General features: G+C 41.4%; 1 protein-coding gene across 5 annotated transcripts in view; it reads left to right on the top strand.

Annotated features, from left to right (window-relative positions):
• CEP112 (centrosomal protein 112) overlaps window positions 1-26029 on the top strand; it is a 160048-nt gene that overhangs the window by 101293 nt on the left and 32726 nt on the right. For 4 of the 5 annotated variants that reach the window (XM_050981300.1, XM_050981299.1, XM_018918881.3 and 1 more), the window contains exons 22-23: window positions 13133-13195; window positions 17551-17700. In XM_050981300.1, the coding sequence (XP_050837257.1) occupies window positions 13133-13195; window positions 17551-17700 (213 nt within the window). The remainder of the gene's footprint in view (window positions 1-13132; window positions 13196-17550; window positions 17701-26029) is intronic. The other variant, XM_050981301.1, reaches the window with a different exon arrangement.

The raw sequence follows: 26029 nt of genomic DNA, 5'->3' as shown, positions 1-26029 counted from the left end.
CACTGTGAGGATTGTGCACCTTTTTTCCTGCTTTGCTCCTGTATGATATTGATGTGTTTTCAGCATTTTCTGTACTTACCTGGTGGAGCTGACAGAAGTTAGGGTAATTTTTCTGCAAGGTGTTTTCACCTTGTTAGGAGGGTAGGGAGGCACAGGGTGCCCAGAGCAGCTGTGGCTGCCCCTGGATCCTGGCAGTGCCCAGGGCCAGGCTGGAGCAGCCTGGGACGGTGGAAGGTGTCCCTGCCATGGCAGGGGTGGCACTGGATGATCTTTAAGGTCCCTCCCAACCCAACCACTCCCTGATTGTTGGGAGTTTGGAGCACACAGCCCTGGAGCTGCTGGGCAGGGCCAGGTGTGCTCAGGGTGCATCAGCAGCACTTGGGGCTCTCCTGAGCCAGGTGCAGCCGAGTGCACAAAGCTGGGACAGCTCCAGCTTTGCCAGGAATGACTGAGAGCAGGAGACAAAGTCTGAGTGTGTGCAGATGTGGGGCTTGGCACTGTCTGTAACGTTCTGGGGGATTTTCTTGGCAGAGGAAATGAGCGCTCAGCGAGCAGAGCAGTGGACAGGCTAACAATGCTCAAAGGAAGCAACCTTGGCACACTGAAAATATCTCATAAAAAAGCTCCCTTTGAGCAGCACACATGAGTAAACTGGAGTGGGAGAAGATGATGATGGGGGTTTTTTTTCTCTCTCTAAATAATTTTCAACATTTAGCTTTTTATTGACTTCTTTTCTATATTTAAAGATATTTTGACTCATTCTGTTAAAGTTTTATGCAGGTTCCAGGAACATCTAATTCTCTGTCAGTGCTGCTTTTCTTGTGGAGAAATAATTTACATTTTTGTGTATTGACTGTACTGAACACACATGAAATTTGATTATAGGACAAATCTGTTGTCAAAAAAAATCCCCAAAACTGAATTAAACACTTTATTTTTGGGGCTGCTTCTGATGGAAGGGAGCTGTGAAGTGGTTCCCTCTGGAGAGATGGGACACCAAAGTGGCATAAAACCTGGCCAGAGCCATGCAGATCCTGCTTGTAGACTTTAATGATGTTGATGTTAGTTGTACTCTGAGGTTTCTGTGATTTTAAATCAAATCTGATGTTTACAGTTTTTACTTGGTACAATCACTCCACCTGTATCTTGTATCAAATCTTGGTCCTAGTCTACAGAACCTTGATGAAGATGATTTTATCCAAGAGGGGGGCGGGAAAGCATCTTAATTGCAGCCTGAGCCTTAAAACTTGTTTATGAAAATATTACCTGGAAATTTAGGACAATATGGGAGAAAAATTAGTTCTCTAAATTTACTTTTTTTGGTGCCAGTTCTGTGAAGATTGCTTAAAAATCCAATGGGAAGCTGAATTTCACAGTTTAGGCCTGTCTGTGTGTGTGTCTGGTGTGAAGTCCATGTAAAACTCAGATACTTGGGGACCATAAAGCTCAGGTCACTCTGTAAGTGACCACTTCCTTAATTAGGAATAATTATTCTGTATAACAGCTTTGTTGCAATAAAATGTTTTTGTAATGGGGCCCTTTTCAAAGCTCTTCAGACAGTGTCCTATGGATGGGTACTTATTTTCTGAGCATCTTCTTGCTCCTAATTTACAAATAAGGTACTGATAATGTGCCCTAGGGAACATTTCAGTCCCTCCTTCAGCATCAGGCTCAGTGCTGCTGGGTTAATTCCTTTAATTCCTCACCCAGCACAGCCCAAGCACAGCCCAGTTGGATGGAACTCCCTGGGCATATTTTCATGCTGCATATGCAGGAATATCTGTGATTCACAGTATCTGTTCTGGCACTGTTGCAGATGATGTCACACTGTTCAGCACTGGCAAAGAGAGATAGAAGATGAAGGGAAGGAATATGACATCTTCTGAGATGAAAGATGCTCCAAGAGATACTTGATTAAAAGTATTGAGTTATCCCTAAGCAGTTTCTTCTGCTCCTAAAGTAAAAGCATCTTGTGCCTTCCATGAGTTCCCATTTCTGAGTCCTGTCTCTCCAGCTCTGCTGCTTCTCTGCCAACTCCACATTTCATTAGCACCAAAAATGGTTCCATCTTTGTCCCTAAGACCTTCTGAGAACTGGCTGTGGTGGAACCTTTGATCTGACACCTTTCACTTCATTAACTTGGAGACTGAAGCCACAGTTGCAGATAACTTGGTTTGTGATGAGTTCTCACACTCACTGCAGTGATTCCCTGGTTATTTACATGGGGGCCAACAGGTCAGCCATAAAAAGTGGATGTCTATTCCTCCCAAGTGTAATGATCCCATTAAATTATGTCTAATTGTAATGCAGACCTGTTTGTGTCCTTGCTGAATGCAAGCAGGACCCCCACCAGTTGTAGATGTGCCATTTTTTTAAACTTGTTTTGAGTCTATTACATCAATTATTTAGCTTAGGCCCCAGCTATGAATAATTTAAAGAGCCTCCAATTCTTACCAAGAAGAGTTGGATGTTTCCCAAGTCTCCTGATTTTTTTCATTATAATCCAAGAACTATTGTCTCTGATATTATCTCTCTGTTCCAGAGCAGTAATATTTTTATTGTTTTTGTTTTGTAGAGCCTGTGCACATTAAATTACATTTGGTTCTTGAACGTTTCTGACACAGCAATAGTGATTCACCAACTAATATTAATAAAGATGAGAGTAGTACATTTGGCTGTGTTGGAGAAAATCTAGCAAAACCAGAAATGTGGTGCCAAAAGATCAAGTAAAAGCAAAATCTAATGCCAAAAGAACGAGAAGAAATGTATTTCAGAAAGAGGAAATATTTTTAATGTATATTAGCACAAAGAATGCAGATAATTTAATCTGTTTTGATAGTGCCTTTCCACAAATCCTTTTAAAACCAGTTTCCTCTGTAGTGTGTCCCTTTTTGCACTGCTCCTTCTTATTCCTCCAAAGAAAAAAGCAGGATGATGGTGGACCAGGAACATGGTGACAGGAATTGCATCATCCCTCAGGGGAGCCATTTGGAAGAGTCTTCAATCAACAGAGCCAAACAAGAAGAAAAAGATGGTAGAGTCATCTCAGGGATATTTCACTCAAATAGGACTAAACAGAATTTATGGCACTCTCCCTACTGGAGATGTTTCAAAGCAAGAGCTGCAGTTATTTACAGAGTTACTCTGCTCCTATCTCCTTTAAAAAAAAATAAAAATAAAAACTCTGAAAAAACAATCCAGGAAGCAACAAGTCAGATTTCTGCTCCTCAGCTGTATTCATAAATCTGGTTCCAGAGTTAGGAGCCAGGAGAAGTTACACCAACTGTCACTGTGGGGAAAAAAATGTGCACCCATGAGCAACAGGCTCACTTTTTAATATCTGCATTAATGTCTGCAGGGAGGTCAGGCACCATTATTTGCATTCACAAATAGCACCACAGGTTAAAAATGAAATGCTGTTAAGAACTGAGAACCAGACAAGAGCTAAATGATAAATTATGACAAAATATGGAATTAAAAGATGGCTTTCAGCAGGACAAGGACTGATGTGATTAAAATTAAAGCCTGATCATGTGGCCCATCTTTCAGCACACTTTACTCATGTCCTGTCATATCAATGAGAGCTGGGTAGTTGTTGGAGAAATTTACCTGTTTTTTTAGGGTTTAGTGGATTTTTAACCAACTGGAATTCATCTGAAGTGTCTGTTGGAGAAGCAATCACAGGTGGGGTTTTTTTGTTGTCTCTGTCTCCTCTTTCTTTTTCAAGTGTGTGCCCAAGCACCCCTCCCTGTTCTGCAGCACCTGGGCACAGGCTGCCTCTTCTCCATCCCAGAACTTCCAGGATTTACCCTTCAGAGAGTATTCATAAGATCAAGGCTCACAAAGTCCTGGGCATGGTGGGTAAGGTGAATGCTGAGGTTTTGCCAGTGGCAGAACAACTGGTTTAATTATTTTTTCAATCGTTTCCCGAGCCTTTCTTCACTCTCCAAACAACCTGTAACACACTGACTTTATCTTGTAATACACAATTGCTTATTATTTCAGCTTTATTCAATAGTTTTAAAAGCCCAGTTGAATCATTACCTCATGCTCTCCCTTTTTGCCCAATGCCTTGTGTCCTGGAAAAGGCTGATTGCTTGTAGGTCCAGTGTTATCTAATTTATTTCTCTAATTTTATTTATCCTTGCATTCCTGGGTACTTGATAATATTTGGAAAACATTGGCTGATTTCCAGTGTGGTGCTGACTGTAACGTGAGATTACTGGTGGATTTTTTCCTTTTACCAACTTGGCCAATTCATTCTTAGATTTGTTGAGAACTCTGGAGTGAGGTCTGGGTTCCTGGTCAGGTGTGGCAGACAGGATTCCCTGCTCCTGGATCCCAGTCCCTGCAGCCATCCCTGCTGGTTTCACTGGGGCTCCTGCGTGGCTTTGGTTGTCCAAACAACAAGAACTGGTGTTTGTTCCTTGGAATTCGAGGTAGAAAATCCTCCTCTATCCATGAGCTCCACATTCTTACTTTGCTTGGAAGTTTCTGGGATGATGCATCCTTTGCACAAAGACTTTCTCAAGTCCCCCAAACCCCAGAGCCAGCACAAGCCCCTGCAAGAGGTGCCCATGGAATGTGGCCATCACATCCCTGCTTAGGTCAGCGCAACAAAAAAAACCAGATTTCCAAGTAGCTTTGTTCAGGAAAAATGCTCAGTGATCAAGACCAAATTCATGTAAAACATGATTGTTTTTAACTATAGCACATTTTGAAGACATTGTTTACACTTATTTGCTCTTTCTTCATATCATTATAACAGAGAAAAGCTGCAGGTGGCTTTTCTCTTCTTCTTCTTTTTGGAGAAGGAGTGTTTGGGAAATAGGGAAGGGGTAAAACAATGTTATTAGTCCTTCAGAGTCATTAATATGAAGAAAGAAAAGTGCTCCAAAATGACTTGCTTGCAGCTGCAGAACGTGTCATGGAGTAAAACCCACCTTCATTAAATGGGTGAGAAAGAATTCTAATTGTTTTGAAGTTCTTATGATCAGTCTGTATGTGCTTCATTGTAACATGATACTAAAGTGCCTCAATTATGATTTGTATATTTTGGTGCCAGAAGGGTTTTTTTCTTATGCTAAATTATTAAGTTCTGTCAGCTGCTGGGCTGTCATATAGAGATACAGTAAATCACATTATATTTTGTCATGGATTACACAGAGCAGTAAATTTGGGAACAGAGATCAAAGTAGTTTCACAATCACATCTGAGTGTAGGAGGGGTGTTTAACTTGTAGAAAATCTGATTTAGGTGAAACTGTTGCAGTTCTTGTGTGAATTTGAAATGAATTTAAATGTTTGCTTGAAAATGAATAAGGTACAAATCCCCAAAAGAGTTCTCCTGTATTTAGTTCAGAGGAGTTAATTCTGACCTACAGCTGCAGGACAGAGAACAGATAAATAATTAAACATTGGGAATGTTAAGAGTCTTGCAATGCCTTATTTATGTTTTTAATTGCTTTGATGATGGAGCAATATATTCCATTTTCTTTTTAATTGGCCTTTGCTGGACTTGGGAAGTTTCTCCTCGGCTCGGTGACGCGCTCTGGCTCAGGAAGTTGTCTTTCTTTTGGGGAAGCTTTGTCAGATTTAAAATACAAAATTAATCCAACATAATCTTGCTAAGGAGCACTGATGGCTTCAGATCACAGATTTGTTGAGGGATATGGTTGTATTTTCAGTGTCTGTCTTTCCAGCTGTAGGAGCTTAACTTCTCTTGGGCTCTTGTCTAACGATGTAACTTCAAAACACTGAGTGAACTTTGTGATACCAAGTTAATTTATTGATACCAAGTTAATTCAGGGGTACAGTTTGTCCTTTGTTCCCACTTTTCCTTCTATTTAATAGCAAAGATTCTGTCTTAAAATGATACATACACAGAATGTCTTTCTACTCATTGTCCTCTTAATAAATGCTTGTTCTTGCCACAAAATTCAACTTAAGACAATGCAAAATCTGAAGACTTCATTCTTATCCCTTTTTAATTCTTTCAGGAGCCCTAAAGTCTCTCCTTGGCAAAAATCAAGGCTTGTGAGTTTAGCTGCTAAATAATGACAAAGTGCCTGGGTCTCAGAAATCTCCAGTTTCAGAAAGAATTGGGTTTTGTAAAGCTCAGATTAAATAGTCTTTAACTGAGTCAAGTCGTGGATCAGTGTCACATCTTGGGACTGCTGCCTTCTACGTGTGGAGGAAGCTTTAGCTCTGTCTTGCATCTTCCAAGGTGTTTCCCAGCCTGTCCCCTCGTGGTTTGGCTGGGTGTCAGAAATGTCTGGGCCTGAGTGGTTCTGGAAACTTCTTTATGTCAGAGCGGGGGAGAGCCCGAGCTCATGAGAGGAGTGAGGTGCCTGCATTTCCCAGGGATGGAGGCAGCTTGTCAAAGCTCAAATAATTCCTGTTGGCTGCACATTTTCTTGGTTGAAGCTCTGAACAAGAACGTGCCAGCACTTTTGATACAACATCTTAAACTCAGTTTAAATGACCAAACTTTGTTTGGTTGGATGGAACAGGAGAAAAGCAGGAAATACTAAAATGGTAATCCAGGAATGTGATTTAGGGACTCTAAAGTGGAGGGTGTTGCAGTGTCCCCATCTTCACCAGGTTTACTCCATCTTGCTGGAATGTGGAGCTGTGGGAAGAATCGTGCCATAAATATAAAACCTGACCCCAAAGTTGGTGAAATAGGAAGATAATAAGAAATATTAACCCCAGCTGCCAGGTGTGATGGATGGCAGAAGCAGTGACATCTGTGATGATCATTTGAATCTCTTCATTTGCAGGAATCTCTGTCACCACAAAACACCAGACTGATTTCACCAATGGTCATTTTACAGATGATTGATGAGAGTAAATCAAACAACAATCAGCCATCTTTGTCTGTGCTGTCCATGATCCCAGAGCTTATCACACCCAGCAATCTTTTGGTAAAATGTCCCAGAACAGCCTCAGATTAAACCACAATTCTCTGCCAGTCCTTTGAGTGCCTGATGCACTCACCAGAATTGTCTTCTGTACAGGGTGGTTCAAGCATTAAACAATTGCATGTGGCAAACCCAGGCTGTTAATCTGGTTTTAAATCCTTGTCTTGTATGCAAGGCTGGTGTTTTAGGCCAGTTTGTTTGAAATAACGTGCCTGGCTGGCAGCAATATTAACTGCTGGAAATCAGCATTAGTGATGCTGGGGAATATTTAGATGAGTAAATCCATTTGGATGAAGGTAATAATTGTGTCCTGGTGCAAGGCTGGTGCAGCTTGGGCATCAGCCACCCTGCAGCTGGAGTCCCACAGAAGACTTTCTGGGTGAGTTCAAAATGCCTGGATTTAATTCCTCTGCATAATTTCAGAATCATTACAAGTATTCTGTTGGTTTAAATGAGAGGTGTGGAATTTGGAGTTTTCCTAAGGCACAGTTTGCAGAGCAGTTTCTCAGTGGGCCCCCACTGAGCACAGACCTGCAATGGGCAATTCTCTGTGCAGGTACTGTCAAAGGCATTTCTATTCATTCCTGGGTTTTTCCCAATGAAAAGTACTTCACACATGAATGAGGGAGTTTTTTCTCCTAAAGATGTATGTTTAATGAATAAAAAAGTAAAAAGGAAAAGATTTGTAGACCTCCAAAAGTGAAATGTAAAATAGAATATTAATAGGATTTTGGGATTTCTATCATTCATTTTCAAAACCCTTGAAGTCATTTGGTACTTGACTAATTATTCTGTTAACATCATTTTGGGTATTTAACTATTTTTAATGGTCTTTTGGGTGGTTCAGATTACATATTTCAACTGTGTGAGCTATTTCCACTGCTGAACAGAGATCCAGCTTTCATTTTTGTCTGATTGGTGGGGAGAGCAGGAGAAAGAAGAGGAGGTTGGTGTAGGAAGTCACCCACTGTCAGTGTTAGAGGCACATAAGGAAAATGCATGTTTCAGGCTTTGAGTCAAAGTGGAATTTTTATGTTCAATCAGATGAACTTTAAAGGTGATCTGCTGATCTCTGAAGTTTAAACAGATATTGTACAGAGAGTTTTAACATACTTAATAACAAAGATTGCCACCATTAGCCATTCTGAAGGTCATTTTCTTCTGACATCTATCAAATTACACAATCTTGAATTTTGGTACAAAGCATAATGCTGTCAAACTTAAAATAGAAATATTCCAGAATGTGGAGTGGTGTCTTGTTTTTTGAGGTAAATGGGCCCCATTTACATTAGTTCTTTGATGTTAAATTCCTTGCTGCACATCAGAGAACAGTTGCTTCTTCCCTGGAGCAAGTTTTCTTTCTTCTTCTTCCCCCACCCTTTGATTTTTTTTTCCTCCTTTTTTTTTCTTCTTTTTTTTTTTTTTTTAAGTTTGCTTACACTTTTATCTAACTAATTATGGAGGATCAGCTTATGGATGGCCACTTTTAGCTAGTTGCAGGCATTTTGAAAAATGATTCTTGCATAGCTACTACCCTAAACAGAAAAGTTCTTTAATCTGCTGCTTCTCTATCAGTGATTATGGTGTTGTGTGTGTGTGTATAAAACTCTAGTTATGAGAGCTCTTTCCAAAGCTGGAAGATAGAGAAACGTGGAATTGTTCAGGTTGGAAAAGACCTTCAAGGTCATGGAGTCCAACCATAAACCCAACACTGCCAAACCCATCACTAAACTCTGATTGGAAAGGGGCTTAAAGCTCATCCAGTGCCACCCCTGCCATGGCAGGGACACTTCCACTGCCCCTGCCCTGCCAGCCTGGCCCTGGGCACTGCCAGGGATCCAGGGGCAGCCACAGCTGCTCTGGGCACCTGTGCCAGGGCCTGCCCACCCCACAGGGAAGGATTTTCCCCCAATATCTCACCCAATGCACAGGTTTGTAATGTTTCAAAGCTTCTGAAGAGCTTCATTACTGATGAATATCCAAGACATCCCAAATGTCTCCATGGGTGTTGCTGGAGGATGGAATTGTCCACGTGGCTGCCAGGCCCAGAGGGACCTGGGGCTGGTCAGGGCTTGTGCTCCACTGAGTGGAACTGGGACTGAAGGTTCCCTCTGATGCAACCCAAACCTTCAAATAGCTTCTAAATGCTTGGTAATTAGGGTAGGACACAGTTTGCCTTTGTGATGTGGTCCTGTCATAGATCCTGGGCTCTTTCACTGATGCTGTGCTGTTCCATGAAAGGAGAAAGTGAAAATGGGGCAGTGTAAGAAGAGCCTCCATTAATTCAGACACCACATCTGGAGTGCTAATAATTTAAATTCTTTGTTTTAATTTTTCAATTTTCTTTTTTCTTTTAATTTTTACATGAAATGTTTTGTTGAAGTCCATGCAGTTTTGCTCAGCAACCACAATATGATGCTTTAAGGCTTGTTAAAGAATTACAGTTGGTTTTTAAAACCAATTAACTGCAACAAGGACATAATCTTTTTAATGCAGAAGTCCTCTGTAATATAAAATAACTGCATGTAAAATCATCATAATCAGGTAATTTTAGCTAAAATATGTATTAACTGTGTGAAACTAAACAGGAGTTAGTTTTTGAATCAGTGGAATTCCTCTGCTGCTTATCCAATTCAAATCCTTTTCATTATAAAAATGGATATTCCAATTGATATTTCTGACAGGCTTCTGCCAAGTGGGAATTTCAGCAGCCACCTCTCACACATGGAAAACTGGTTTCAGACCATTAACTCTATTTGCAGTGCTGCCCATTGCTATAAAAAGAGCTTGACTTTAATGAACACTGGCTGACCCTCCAAATGTTCACCTTCCACTTGGATTCTTATTCATTATGTTTCTGAAATAGCAGCTAACCTGAAAGGGAGGGAATGCCCTTAAAATAATTCAGAACCAGCTCGTGCTTCCTCCAGCACGTGCACCCAGCAGCCAGTTGGAAAAGAAGGAGCCCAGGGAACTGCTGTGTGTGTGCACCAGGCCAGTGGGAACCTTCTCATTTATCAAGATAAATTTGGTATAAACCCTCCTGATGTTCCCTGTACACAGGTCTGTGTGTAGTTACTCATTCCTTAAAACAAAACAAGAGTAAAAAGACATTTTCTGTGAGTAGCAGTGCCCCAGGGAAGGTGCTTTGTGTCTCCCTTGGTTGCAAAGCAGCAGCCTGTATAAAGAGGTTCTAAATTAGTTTTGGTTGCAGGTTTTGAGAAGGGATAAGCTTCAAATTTCTGCAGTTAAAAGGTGGCAGTGGAAAAGAGGGTGCCCAGGCAGCCCCACGAGTTGGATCTTTTCAGTGCTGTAAATTGTGGTCTCTGCCTTCATCAGAGTTGCTCGTGTGGTTTGTGATGATGCAAGAGCTGCTGGGTGTTACAGCCCTCAGGGAGAAGCTGAAGTCAGCAGGAGACACAGAATTAGGGAATGGTTTGGGTTGGAAGGGACCTTAAAGCTCATCCCATTCCTCCTGCCATGGGCAGGGACACCTCCCACTGTCCCAGGCTGCTCCCAGCCCTGTCCAGCCCGGCCTTGGGCACTGCCAGGGATCCAGGGGCAGCCTCAGCTGCTCTGGGCACCTGTGCCAGGGCCTGCCCACCCTCACAGGGGCCAATTCCTTCCCAGTATCCCATCTAACCCTGCCCTCCATCAGTGGGAAGCCATTCCCCCTTCTCCTGTCACTGCATGCCCTTGTGGGGAGTCCCTCTCCAGCCTTCCTGTAAGACCCTCTGAGGTACTGGCAGGGACTGTCTGTAGTTTTTAGTGCCACAGGGCCAATATAACCAGGTTTAGACAGCCCAGCCCATGGAGCTGTGCTTGTGCTGTCTCCAGGGAAAGCTTTGGCAGCTCAGTACCTCTGAAATTCAGATGCCCCAAATGTTTGGGACTGGAAGAAAATGCAAGAATTTATGGTTTGTTGGTGACTGGGAGACAAAACTTATAAATATTTTGCTAACTGGAAGTTGTTAAAGCCATTATAAAATAAAATGTTGCAATTCCTTTTAAGTAAACTGGTAGAATAGCCATTCTTTGCCTTTAGTTAGGAATAAAACAATGAAATTCAGAGTATCTTTCTTTTGGATTACCTTTGTCCTGTCTCTCAGAGGTCAGCCTGATTCTACTCAGTGTGAACAAACAAATTCTAATTTGTTTATGGAACTCATGAGTGGTTCTTTATTATTTATTGGGATTTCATCTGTGGGTTCAGGAGGTTATAAAGCTGCTTCAATGAAAGATGAGGACTTTTACCCCAGGCAAGTTGAGCGAGAGCAGCTGTAACGTGGTCTGTGCAGTGCCTTGCTGACGAGTCCCTCTCCCTTTCTGGGGCTAACAGTAATTTATGCTATTGCTGTAATTTATTTTTTTACTTTTTTCTCTAAAGATAAACTGGTAGTTTCAGTCTCTTCATGACATGCAGTGGTGGTAAAACATCATCTGAAACTAGGCTGCAGTACAATGGAACGAGTGTTAACGTGGGTCAGCCTGAGTACAAGGAGAAACAGAACATGGGCAGAGCTCCCTGGGATGGCTGGGGCAGTGTCACCACTCCTTTTATTTATGCACCCCCACCATGGGCCCTCACAGTGTTTGTGGTTCACTTTTGAGTGATAAATGGAGAAAAAGTGAAATTTAATTTGTCTGGTGCTCCAGAATTCTTCTGGATGCTGGTTCAAGCCAATGTGTATTGCCATTATCTCTGTTTGTAACAAAACCAAGCCATAACATCATCTCAAAAATGATGCACAAATTTGATAATTGGTTTTACCAACTTTTTTAGTAGATTCCTTAGTGCCAACAAACAGATGGAGACATCCATATGTTTCATAATTTTGGAATTTGAAGGGATTGAGGATCTGAAATTGCAATTTCATGTAAAGTTTAGGATTACTTTGAACTGGCTGTAATATTCTTAGGCTGAGCTGTACCTTACAGAGCTGCCCGGATTGCCGAGGATGATTCCAGCCCTACCATGACGATGCGTGGCTCTAAGCTCCTCGATTTATAGCCCAGGAAAATCAATAAGACTCTTTGCCTGCCTGAAATCCCTGGAGTCTGCAAAAATGGAGCCTGAGCTGGATCCATGCAGGGTTCAGAGGCTCTGGGGGCCCCTGTGGGTTTTTTTGGTCCCCCCAAAGAGGGGCTGGCGGGAGCCGGCGTTCGGGCGCTGGATGCGGTGCCGTAAAACTAAGGACGACAGATCAAAGGTTTGAGCAGGAGGTCAGATAGATTTTGAAAACTTAATCAGCTTAAATTTGCTTCAGAACTCAGCAGTGTGATCTTCTGTCCCCCCCTAAGAAAATATTTGTCTTAGACACCTGTCCTCAAGTTTGGGAGCCAAGGAGAGGAGAGCGCCGAGCAGTTCACCTGAGGACAGCGTGGTGGGGCTGGGCTGGGCTGGCTTCTGCAAGAAAAATAAAAATCAAGTTTCTCTCCTGAAATGAAATTGCATTTATTTTTTTATTAATATCACTATTATCAAATTATTTCTGAAATTAAATTATTTGAGGGGAAAAAAAAAATCTTAAGAGCTATTGTTCCTGAGGTTATAGAAATGTTTGCTGGTTTGATTGTGATATGACCAAGCAGCCTTGTTTTCAGTTTGGTTTATTCTTTAGCTTTGAGTTGGGAAAAAAAAGCTGGGGTGAGGAAAGAGCTGTATGTCCATGCTGCATCTTGGGTGGATTTTCAGTATAATTCCCACCTTTCCCTAGGAAGGGATGAGCAATGGGACAAAGGAGAGCTGCAGAGACAGAACTGAGAGGTGAAGCTGCATTCCCCATGTCACATTGCCTGGGACTTTCTCCTCATTTTTTCCCCCCCTCTGTTCAGAAACAAATTCATCCTGATAAACTCGTTCACGTGTGTTGCCTCCTTCCCCTGCCCCACACACACACTCACTCTCATTCCCTCCTTTTTTTTTTTCTCTTTTTTTTTTTTAATCCGCAGAACTCTTGATGTTTTTCTAATAATTGGCAGCAGAGGTGCAATTTCTCCCCTCTTTCAAGTGCTGAATAGTTGGCCCGAGATCAAAGGCCAGCCCTGGCGGATTTTTGGCTGCCACAGAAGGGCGTTGGGGCTGGCGCGGGGCCGGCGCTCGGCGATAGGCGTGAGGAGGAGGAGGTGCCAAGCCCAGGGCCCGGTGGCAAAGTGTCTGTGCCCATCCTGTGCCTGAGCTAACGGGGCTCTCCTTTGTGTGTGTTCCAGGCCAACAGGCGGCTGAAGCAGATGGAGGAGGAGTTCAGCCTCCAGCTGGCCAGGTCCGCGCAGGTAGGTGGCCAGCGGGCAGGGAGCTCAGGTGAACCTGTTCCACTTGGGAGCTTGGTGGAAAGTTGAGTTACTGCTGGTTTTGACAACCCACAGAAGTCATATCCTGTTGTTAAATTGAACATCCAGTGTCTTCTTGCAGGTTTTAACTAGAAAACTACAGAGCATTAAGCTGGAAAATAGAGGTGGGGTTTTTTGAGTTCTGAATTTTATCTTTTTCATCTCCATCATCATTTCCTGAGGACCCCAGAGGACCGAGTCCTCCTTCAGCCAGTGGGAAGGAAGGTGAGGTGCTCCATCCCATCTCACAGAATCAGGAGCCATTGCACAGCCAGCACTTGCATTTCATGTTAAAGGTGGTGTCACCCAAGGTTTCTTCATCCTTATCATTGATCCCCACCAGTTCTGCATTTCTGCCCGAAACAGCACCTTGAGGAATGTCAGTGTCCTGGAAGCAGACTGGTTTTGACTTGAGTTTTTGCTCTTCAGAGAACTCAAAAGATGAAACGAGTGTTGAATTTACATATGTGCTTAAAAATGGGAAGGCTGGGTGATTTTTACATACTTCAGCTTTCAGTTTGACTGACAGGTAGTACTGAAGTGTGAAAAATGATGGAGATGCAACCAAAAGTTCAGCTTTTAATAAGAAAAAAATTGCCAGGAGGATTTGTGTGGAGGTGTCATTCTCCTCATTGCTCCCAGCCACAGCAGAATGTTTGCCTTGCACTGCAGAGTGTGTTTGCAGCCAACAGTCCAATAATAGTCTTTTAAAATCAATAAAAACACTACAAAGAAGGGTTTAGCAGCCTCTAGACAGAAATGATCAGCAAGACAATAACAAGAAACTGCAAACTTTACTGTTTTACCAACACTTCAAAATATTTAAAACTCTTGATTTCAGCTTTTCATCTCCTTTGAGTCTTATTCTCTGTAACACTTGTCCAAAACTGTGACTCAGTTGTTTTGGTGACATTTATTGGCTGTCACTTTTTCTAACTGCTTTATCAGAATCTTTGGTGAATATGTCTTATATTCTATTTCTAAATCTAACCTGTGTTTTTACACATGCATTTGCATACAGAGAGGTTGTAGAGTCTCCATCCTTGGAGATGCTTAAAACCTGACTGGGCTGATCCTGAACAACCAGCTCTGGGTGAATCTTCTTTAAACTGCTCCATTTCACCCTCACCAATCCCACGATTCTGTGCTAAGTCAGAGATAATGTTCTCTGTCCTAAATACCTTGCCAGGAATTTTAAATTAGTAATTTCTGAGAGCCTTATTTAGAAAGAAAGAAAGAAAGACACAACAAAAAAGGCTTCTTACTTTATTTTTTGTCTTTCCATCTGAACCTGGAAAGCAGGAAATGGTTAAAAAGTGACATTTAATCCATGTCAGACCTGAAGGAAGAGATCCCTTCCATTGCTAGTGTCGCAGTTTGAGAAGAAGTGAATTTTTTGAGATGCTGTAGTCAAACCAATAAGTGCTCAAATTTAAATATTGGCACCTAGTGTAGCCACTAAAGACACTGAGATACCTCTGAGAACACAGAAGAGTTAAAAGCTAAGAAATTTAAGAGAGACAAGTGTCCCAAAAGTAAAAGACTGTACTTTTTTTAGAACTAAGCAAAGCACCCTTAAAAAAGAAAACCCTAAAAACAGCTCTAGTCCATGTGCAGTAGTAAAAGCACTAAGCATAAAAAAAATATTGTCACAATAGCAAATGATCTCCAGGCAGTGCCACGTGTGACATAGCAACACAAAAAATTTCAACTGTATTTCCAAAAAAAGCCTATAATACAAGAAAAACTCCTCACTCCTTGATAAACTGAAAATTAATTATCTAAAAGGTAGTAGCAGACTGAGAGTTAATGATCTAAAGAGTAAATGTATTGGAAATTTAGTAAGAGAGAAAAAAAATGTTTTTTAGAAAGTTTTCATTCCCAGTTCTGTGTGTTTCTCTTTATATATAGTTGTAAATTAATAATTTTTTCCCCCTTTTATTCCAAAGCTAGAGCCTGCTTTACTCTATTTCTAATCACATCTCACAATAAACACCAAGAGGAATGTGTTTTCATAGAAGCACTAACATTGCACCAAAGTCAAACCATAACAGGCACCTCTGTTTTACCTTTTGTCATTGTCACCCACATGTGAGTGGAGCCCAGGCAGCCTCTCCATGCCAGGCACAATCCAGTGTCAATACAAGATTGGTTCTTGGTCCATTTGATAAAGACACTTGGAATAATGGAAGCATTTCTGAATTTTTAAGCAAGGGGTGAAGGAAATTGCTTTAGTTGTTGCAGCAGGAACACGTAGGCAGTGTAGGGCAAGGTAAGAACTTTTTAACCTGAATGTCATAATGAATTTTGTCAGACTGACAAAATTTATTATGTCATATGATATTTATTGGCCTGCAGAACAGTCTCAAGATTTGGGGACATGTTTTGTATTCAGGTGGCTTTGCTGTAGCTGGGGCATTTTACTGGCAAGAGCTGGACCCAGCTCCTCAGCCCTTTCTGGGGCAGCCACAACACACCCATCGTCTGTCTGTCAGGGCTGTTTGGCTCCATAAAGCAGTTTCACCCTGATGTCTGAATTTCTTTACTTGTGTGGGTTTAAATCACATCCCCCAAGTTATTTGGACTCACTTGGCTTTGGGGTTTTTTTGTAGCTCACTGTTAATAATTGGTCGATTGCAACTTTTCTTGTGGTCGCCTTGCTGACAACATCTGTCCAATCTTTCTCTCTGTGGCCTCTTGGAACATTCACTTTTAACACCCACACAGAGAAGATATTTCAAGAAATTTCCTCTGAAGTTTATACAAAGTAAATAGAATTTTTTGCTCTGAAAAGGACTGCACAAAGCAGATCTTTCTTCATCAGTTTCTGCTGAAATTTCCTTGCTTGGGTTTCAGAACTCCTGTGCTAGACCAGGCTCTCAACCCAGTAAAAGCTTTAAATCTCAGGTTTGTGTTATATTGAGGAGTTTGCTGCTTTGTTTTCTTTCTAAAATGACAAAACGGGACATACTCAAAATGCTGTTGTTTGGCATGGGGTCAGGTTGTTATCTTAATAATTTATATAATCCCTTGCTTTCTTCTGTTTTCTCCTTTGCCTTACACACCTGGTAAAACCACATCTCTGCAAACTGTCTGTCTTCTAAACAATTACCTGAACTGCAAACCCAGAGACACTGCTTAATCCTGGCTAAAGAGCTGCACCCTATCCAGATAATCTCTGAACTTTGCCATATTGGTCTCAAGAACCCTTTGTTTTGATGGGTATTATCTTTTGAAATATGTATTTCTTTTTAGAAAAGCAATTCAGAAATACAAAGGTGGGTTTTACACATAATCTGGCTTAATTCCTGGCCTTTTCAGGTAGGTAAAGAGAAATAAATTTACTACAGACTTTTAACCAGGCTTTTTCCCCTTTTCCAGTGATTTTAGCACCTTCATTTGTAGCACAGTTCTTCTTACATTAGTCCTGGCCTATTATTAGGTTTTTTTAACTTATTTTTTTCCTAAATAACCATGTAATTAATACAGATAAATGTTTCTCTGCCAATGAGGAGGCCTGGCAAAGCCTAAGCCCTCTGGTAGTCTCTCCCTGAACTGCCTGTGTGATAAAGTGCTTTTAGAAATATTCTATAATATGCTGCTACAGCAGCTTAACCTTAAACTTGAATATATACATGAAAGTCAATGACTCTCCCCCAAGTTGAAGTGCTTTGCTGGGTGATGACATGTCAGTATAAAATTCTGTAAATATGCCTAAAGGATCAGGGTTAGTTATGACTTTCCCCAGGGATGAAAAAGGCAAAACAAATACAATTCATCCAATGACGAGAGAATCACCTGAAAGGTCTGGATGTGGAGTCAGGTCCTCATTTTATTGCTCAGCAAAACCTGCTCCTTTCAGCAGCTCAGAAATGGCCCTGTCAGGTTTAAGTTTCAGTCCAGTGTGTGAATGTGGCTATCCAGGTGTAAGATATCCCCCTGGCAAAGGAGCAGCAGCATCCCAATGAAAACTCACACTCCCCTTTCAGAGCCGTGCAAGACGGGGCGCAGGCTCCAGTGTGAGGATCACAGATGTGCTCTGTTCTCATCAGTAAATATTTTGGAATGTCACAGTGGAAAACCCTTCCAAATACTTTGTGTTCAGCGATTCTTGTCATTTACAGCCCTGCTCTGTTCCTTTTCTGGGCATGGAGTTCCATGCCCTGCTAGTGCTTACCGTGCTGATTTCAAACATCCAGATCACACAGCAGAGCTCGCCATTGCCGTGTTTATATTAAATAAATGCAAAATACATGTCTTTTATTGAGGGGAGCTTGAACATGCTGCTTTCTTTGCAGGAGATAGCTGAACTGAAGGCAACCATTTCCTTCCTGACAGAGGAGAGCAGCCAGCGGCAGATTGTGGTGGAGCAGCGGCTCCAGGAAGCTGCGCAGAAGTTGGAAGATGAGAAGCAGCAGCTGATGACAGATAATGACAGAGCAATCAAGGTAATCTGGGCATTTCAGTCACTGCTGCTGCTGCCTGGCTGAGGGCAGTTCAAAGTTCTGATTTCAGGGCTGGTTCCTGTTCACACAGAGCTCACCCAGACCTTGCCTTTGATGGAGCTGATGACTCAGGCTCCCTTTCCTCTTGCCGGCAGAAAACGCCTGGATTTGGCAAATCTAATCCATCCATGTCAGTCAAATACTTGAATCTTTCCTGTTCTCTTTCTCTTTGTACTGGCCCTGATGTTTAAGTGTGTTTTTAGCAGCTTTATGCTGTGCTTTCAGGGCTTGAAAGAGAGGAGAGGTGAAAAATAGGAGAGTGAGGCAGCAGCATGGCCTGGGCTGCAGCCTGGTGTTCACCAACCTTCCCAACTTTCATGTTTAAAGCTGCATTGAAGGAAAGCTTGTCCTTAGCTTCCACTGAAAAATACAAGTAAAGTCTGTGCTGAATGTTAAAGGAATAAAGTAGTTGTTCTCTGTAGTTTAATACATTTTTATTATATTTTTTCATACATATTTTGCTTCTGAATTCCATTCCATTCTGGCCTTTCATTGTTTTAAGGGACTGAACGCCCACAGTGTGTTTTTGCTGCTTTGACACCTTGACTCAAAGTGGCTGCAGAGAATCCCACCTGCAGAAGTGAGCAGAATTTGATTTTAAACATATTTTCTCCTCAGAGTAGTAAAGAGCAATGGGAAATTTTTGAAACTGTCATCTGCTCTGTTTGACAATAAAAACACCTCATGAGAAATTGTATAGATGGAGGAAATTCCTTTTCTTTTCCTCTGTAAAAACCTTTAATTGTACCAAAGAATTACATTATTAAATGTAAAAACTCGTGGAAAAATCAACTCCTACAGTTTATGTAATTTTTTGGTGCCTAAAAGATACCATGGTAGTTTTCAAATGCTGGAAATCCATTGGATTATGGTGCAGTTAATGCTGTCCTCTGTATTGGAATGACTTGCATTAGGTTGTCCTGACTGTCTCAACATCTGCAGAATGTTTTTCTTTGCTTTCATTGATTTTTAATGATCATTATTTTTTCTTAAGGAAAATGTCTGCCTTTATTTGTGTGCTTGTGGGTGAAAAGAATTTTCTTTCTGAACATTCTGTGAAAGGTGTAACTATAACAATGTTGCCTCTAGTCTGTTATGCAGGTAGAATCACCACAGGTAGGTTATTTTATCACCAGGCTCTGCAGAGAGAACACAGGTAAATCCCATTATTTTCAGGTGCAGGTGAATTTTTACCACTTAGGAACAGGAACTGTTTGTAGTTCCCTTTTCCAGTGGCCACCAAGACCTGCAGAAGCCCCGTGACAGTGCAATCATCTTCCACAGAGTCAGAAATGCACAGTAATTCAAGTTATCATGGTGCCTTCTTGAGTTACATGTTGGAAAAACATGGTTCAGACTCTTAAGCAGCATTTTTCTTCTGGTGCAAACTCTGCTCTTGAATTTCTGGATTCTCTTAAGTTACAGGCAGTGGAATAATTCAGCTGTTGGCAGCTCCACTTTTTGAACAGTAATGATTATAGGTGGTATGAAAGCCTTCTGCATGTAAATCTATTATAAACTTCATTTTGATGTTATTACTTCACAATGTAATGAAATCCATAAAAACCACAGGGAAATTGTGCACAGGATTTCTGAGCAGTGTCCCAGGGAGTTTTTAGCACTGGTGCTGGGAGTAAGTTTTAAAAGATTTTGTCAACTTGGAGAAGAAATTGGAGGAGCTGTTTTGCTTGGAGTTCTTGAATTTTGTTTAGTATCATTAATACTGTACTTTAAAAAAAAATCTTCCTTTGAAACCACTGATTTAATGGAAATTTACTGAAATCCAGATACCCAAGCAGAAAATTCCTAGGAAGCTGAAATGCTGTGTATACTTCTGGAAACAGAAAAAGGTGGTTTTAATATTTGATCACTTTGTATTTTTAAGAACCACACATATTTCTAGGCAAGCATATGCAGAAATACTTTGCTTTTTATTAGCCTGGGGCAAAAAAAAAAAAAAAAAAAAAAAGGGTTTTGGTGAAAATGGAATCCTGGATGTCCTGGAGATGGGGAACAACATCTAACCTAGAAGACCTTGAGGGATGATTAAAGAAACATTCTACAAACAAAGCAATTCTTAATGTAATGCAAGCCTTTGAGGAGACTCAGTGGAGTAAAATCTATTGAAAATACTATCATTAAAAACCAACCTTTGCTAAATATAACATTGATTTAAACTAACGTTGAGGAACAGATTGCAATTTCCTCTATTGGTATTGGGTGGCTTCCTGTAAGACCTTCCAATTATTATTTCCTTTCAAAGAGAGAAATGCATTTTTACAGAAACCAACTGGCTCTCAGAGAAGTTTTGGATTTAGGCAGTAAAGTGATATCCAGATGTGGATGCCATAATACATGATTTTGATGTTAATTCAAATTCCTGACTCTCTTTGCTAGTAAAAGATTTCTGATTTGTTATTATTGCACAATTGCATCCATCTCCTTCAACTCAATATTTCTTAAGGTAGTATCTTAAATATTAGTCAAAAGGAATAAATGGATCTTTTAAGAACCTCCTGCTTCTTTTGACAGCCAAAAAGCCCAATTTGAACAAGGCTTTTTGCCTTCAGGTGGCCTCAGTTTGGGGCAGTTTGAGTCCAATGCTTGAAGGCTTTGGTGCTCTGTGTTAGGTCTGGCCTAAGGGCAAGTCAGGCTTGTCATCACCCATAAAACCAGTTTAAACCTTTGGCTCTCACGTTCCTCTCTGGTGGCTCAGGGTGACCCCTCTGGGTGCCAGGAGCAGCTGAGGTGTGACCCCAGCCCCAGCTCCCCTCATGGCCATGTCCTTCTGGGGCTCCCCAGGAGCTGGGTCCGGAGCAGAGCCCAAGGACACTGGGCTGGGCAGGGGGGACAAGGGGCACTGAGCTGTGCCCAGCCCAGAGACCAGCAGCCACAGTCCCTGGGCAGTGGGATCACAGCTGGGTGATGTTCCCAAACACCCTCCAGATGTTTGGGAAAGCTGCCTGAAGTGCCACATCTGGTGCCTCTTTCTGGTGCTTCAGGCTGGGACTGCAGCTCTCCAGAAAGGGGCTGGCACTGAACTGGGAATGTCTGGGCAGGACTTTCCCTGGCCAATGATGTGTGGGGTAACCTTTTTTCTTCCCTAAAATGATTTTACTTTTTTATTATTTTTATTTATTTATTTAATTAATTTAATTTTTTAACATTTTATTTTAAATGTTTTAAATTATTTTTATTGCATCCTCGTGGTGATCCACCCTCAGCAGCCTGGAGCTTGATAATTCCAACAGCCAGAGCATTTACCAAACTCCTCTGCTGCTTTTGGTTACTGGGACTGGGCAGAACAAGAAGTTGGTGGCATCATAAAGATACCTTGAGGTTATTTATGAAATCCCAGCCTTGGTTGTTCAGGCTCAGTTGTTCAGTTTTTTATGAAATCCTTTTGGATCCTGGGATTGGAAGTACAAAACATTTCCTGGGATTGGAGCTGCAAAACATGCTCAGAGCATTTTAATGCTGAAGTTGATGGCCAAGTGGGGACTCCACATCAAAAAGTAGATTCTGGAAAGAAATGGATGATGGAGAGCATACAGTGACAAACCCACAACAGAAAAGGGGGAAAATGCTGCTTTTTCTGCCAGATGAACCACAATTGTTGTTTGATTCCTGTTACAGATTCTAGGATTCTGTTAAATCCCTGAATTAACACCAAGATTTCATTAGCAAAGCCTGGTTGGAAGATGATATATTTCAACACTTTGAATGTTAGCCAGCTTATGATCAGATTAATTCTGTTAATAAATAAGACTTAAAAGATTTCTAGGAAAGAATGGGCTATAATAATGTTCCCCTTCATGTGAAAAATTTTGAAACAGTTGTTTTTCTTTGTTATGTTTTAAAATGTTGAGAGGGGGGAAAAAAAAGTCAAAGTGTTTTATAGCCATAGCAGAACAAAGGGAAAAATTTGGGGGTTTAAGTTGTCTGGGCCTTTGTGGGCATTGAGTATTCCTGACATCCTATATTTGGTAAATGCTGCTGTATCTTGGAGCCAAAGGATCTTTTCCTCTGGAAAGAACTGAGAGTTTTATCAACACAGTGAATTTCCTCCATGCAACTGTAAAAATTACCAAATTTCTCTATCAAAAACCTGTATTTGTAAAAATCTGATGCACAGGCTTGTAGTTCTGTTTCATCATCAGCCATGTTTATTAGCAAACTCCACTGGTACCTACAAATAATATTCTTTATGGAAAGGAAAAGCACATGAGGTCTCTGGGAACATTCACTGAGTGACTGCAGCCCTGCAGAGATATTCAGTTTTTTGTCCTTAAAACACCTTTTGGAGCACCAGCATTGCACTCTGCCAGAGCCAGGGCTGGAGTTGGTAAGAAATAAATAATTCTAGTTTATTGGTTTGAAATCCCAAGCAAAGGTAAATCTAAGTGGTTTAAATGCCCTTAATTAGTGCTTATTAAGGGAGGAGAGGCATCTGAGAGCAGCCAACCTAAGCTGCCCTGATCTGGAGCAGAAGCATTTTCAGTCCTGTTTTAAAAGGGAGGCAGGAGGGCAGAGCCTTGGCTTCACCCAGGGTTTGTGGCCAAGGTGGAAATTAAGGCTGTAATGACTGGTGGTGCAGGAGGCTGTGATCTTGTGTGACAGCACAGAGGACATTAATTAGGGGAAAAAAACCCTGAAAGCTTCGTGTGAACTCTAAATGAAAATCTAAAACTCAGGGTAAAAGCATAGATTGTGTCAAGGGCTTTTTGGAAAGGGAGTCTTGACTTGACTCCCCAGCACACACTGAGGTGGCAGAATTAACTGCTCCAACCTCACTGCTAGCTCAGGATAAATTCTGTCTGCAGACTCACATTGTGGAAAGATCTTTAAGATATTTTGTTGCATTTTCTGTTTTAACTTGGATGAAGGGTTTTTTTTGGTTGCTAGGTTTTTTGGGTCTTTTTGTTATTTTGGCTTGGATGAAGGGGGGGTTTTTGGTTGTTTGGTTTTTTGGGTTTTATTGTTGTTGTTTTGGTTTGGATGAAGGAGGTTTTTTTGGTTGTTTGGGGGTTTTTTTGGTTGTTTTTTGGGTTGTTTTAGATTTTTTGTTTTTTGGGTTTTTTGGGTCTTTTTGTTGTTTTGGTTTGGATGAAGGGGGTGTTTTGGTTGTTTGGTTTTTTGGGTTTTTTGGTTTTTGTTTTGTTCTTTTGTTAGGTTGGGGTTTTTTGTTTTTTGGGGTTTTTGGGGAGGTTTTTTTGGGTTTGTTTTTTTTTTTTTTTTTTAGCCAGCAGTGCCTGTAGAAAGGAGGTCAGCATTTCAGTGTTGGCACTGGCTCATGGCTTGTGGGACACGTGGTGAGAACATGCCCCACTGCTGGTGGTGGCTCTGTGGCACAGCCCTGCCAGATGCTGTCAGTCACCTGGAGATGTGTGTGTCACAGAGTTCTCCAGAGGCACTTCTGATCCTTCTAATTGCCTTTGTGCCAGACATTGCCATGCTAAACCATTTGGCATGGTGAAAGAAAGACTTGCAAGGGACCATCCTGATGTTAAATACCAGGAGTGCTTCTTCATGGATCTTTATTTCTTTGTCCCTGACTTTAGCCTGTAATAACACTCATAACTCTGCAGTGTCTTTTATTAGCAGGGAATTACAAGGCACCAGCACTGGTGCTTTAGCATTGGAAAGCAGACCTTAAAATTTACCAGGCAAATGACTTTATCTTGCTCATAACTTCCTATGTTCTGTTTGATCAGCAGAGGAAGTCACATCTTCCAAAAGAATAGGTAAATTAAATCTGCAGGTCTTTTATGGCTTTGCTTTCTCTGTTTCATGGAGTCCAAACTCTGAGGCACCTGTTTTTCACAGTCTTTGTTGATGTAAATAGTATTTTCACCCCAATTCTGTCTGTTAGAGAAGTGGGGGTTTAGCCCTGAGGTTTTCAGCTCTTGCTTCAGCTCTGTCTCTTGATTCCATTACCTGGTTATCTTTAAAAGCCTGTATTGACACATTCCTTATAAATGATAATTAAAATAGGCTGACTTTCATGTTAGGCTTAGATAGCTATTGATCACAACTGAAATTCTGATTTTAAAGACTCTTCCTTTCAAAACCATCTCTCTTTTTCTGCTGCCACAGAAACTATTTCATTGTCTGAAGCATAGTACCTTCTCTTCAAAATTACAGGGTTTCAGATGTTTGGCCAGCCAGGCAATCCGAGTGGCTGAGCATCTGTAAGTACTTTATAATATCTTTGACATGCTTTGTGAGGCAAAGAATTGAGTCATCTTTTTTTTTCCTGCAGCAAACTTTGCACTCTGGCATTTTTCTTGACTTTTCATGTCTCAACACATTGAAGAACTTACCATGGCCAACAGCAAAATCAGACTTACAAGTTTTATAAAAGACTAGAGCTAGTGTCTGCCTTTTCCTCTGAACTGCAGTCCAGATTTATCTGACAGGTTTAAAAGTTGGTATTTTTACTTTTTCCTATATTATCATTGTTGTCCTCAATGTTTTATTTTCCCTCCAGAAGGCATTTTACTGCATGAAGTCCTTTTTATTCCCTGTTAGCCCCAGAAGGGATGCCACCTGTCTCCAGATTATGGAGTTAAAGATTTTATAAATGCAGAATAAAATATAAAGTCATATACAGCTAAACTGTCTTGCTTTTAATAATGTGGACTAGACTAATTTTGCACTGGAAAAAAATTCAAAACCAGCCATAAAATTCACTGCTTTTAATTGACAAGACAGGAGTAATAACACTGAGAGGGGTCCTGGGTAATTAAAAAGGTGCAGACAAAACATTCTTATTAGTAAGTGTTAAATAAAGCTGATACAAGCCCACACAGTTTGTAAAGAAGGACAGACAAGGTTTAGAACTGTGTTACAAGAAAATGGAAATCAGCTTTTTTAAGGCTGCTGTGATGCTCAGGGTTTACTGCTGCATTTCAAAGGTGTTTTTCTCTCCAAAGAGCAGAAAGACTTTTCTGTAGAGGAGAAAGTGGTGCTTAAAAAAGACAGAGCTGGGGAGATACCCAGGAGTTAGGAGGCAGAATGCCCAGGAGGAAGAGCCTGTGCTCCAAGGTCTGGAACTTTACTGGAGGGGGCGGGGGGAAATTTATAAAGATAAAACCAAGTGTCTAATGCCGTCCAAAGACAGGGCATCTGTGAAACAGTCTGTGCACAGGGCTGTGTAGGCTTTCCAAGGGCTGTGCTTTGTTCCAGTTCCAGTGAGTTCCTGGAACACAGCCTCCTTCCCTGCTCCTGGAACAGCCTTGACTGCAGGGCTGCTCCAGCCGTGGAGGTGGAAACAGAATCTGTGTGAAGCACGGCTTCCACCAACGGAAGGGTGCCGGGGAAAGCGACGCCTTCAAAGGCAACCTTCCACTGCCCACAAACATCTCCAACCCTGCTCTGAAACCTTCCAAGGCCTGGCACAGCTAGGAGAGTTGCAGGGTTTGGCAAGCAGGGCTTTGGGGATGTGGACCTGCTTTGTTATCAACATCTCTCTTCCCTGAGAGATCTCTCTTACTGGCTCATCCCAGGGGCCAGCTGGACCAGCACCAGGCTGCCCTGGCTGGTGCCATTGTGCCTACACCACTTCCAGCATTTGTGTGCACATCCCTTTTTGTGTTTTTTGCAGAGCTGTATGTTGTGCTGTAGGTTGCTTTTGATTTTGTGCTAATCGTGGTGCTGGCTGCTCCAGGGATATCAGCAGGAGAGAGTCACTGAGGATTTCAGCTTTGTGCATTAAAATGCTCCTGCCAAAATGAGTGTTGACTTAAGAAATCTTCAGATTCCACTTAGAATTTTCTGCTGGCTCTCCAGCTTTATATGTAACTGAAACTCAAGAAGATCAAATATCAGGAGTGTTTTTAAAAAACGACTGGCTAACACTTTTGAATGGCACATCACAGGGAAATAGAAATATCTTTGTTAAACTTCACCATTTTCATAATAGTTGGGCTTTTCTTAAGTGTAACAAGAGAAACCTGGAGAATCTGATACCTTTGCCTGGTAACTATTTACCAATATTTAAAGGCAGGGTAGAAGAAGAATCAAGTGGTCAGCAGCACTCTTAGACTTTTGAAAGGCATTGCCTTAATTTTCTGTTACTGGAATGTTTTTTCCATCCAAAATGAAAATACCTATTGTTTTGTTAGCATTAAAAGATTCCTTACAAAGAGCTACAAAAGGAAAGCAGCCAAAGCTGCCATATTCCTGCCACTTTCTTGCGTCAGCAGAGTTGAGAATAAAAGAACTTTCCAAGTTACAGCACTGCACCTGAAAAGGGAGAAAAGTCTGCGGT

Source organism: Serinus canaria, chromosome 18, assembly GCF_022539315.1.
Source record: "Serinus canaria isolate serCan28SL12 chromosome 18, serCan2020, whole genome shotgun sequence".
NCBI lineage: Eukaryota > Metazoa > Chordata > Aves > Passeriformes > Fringillidae > Serinus > Serinus canaria.
This window is presented reverse-complemented; position numbering and strand designations above follow the sequence as displayed.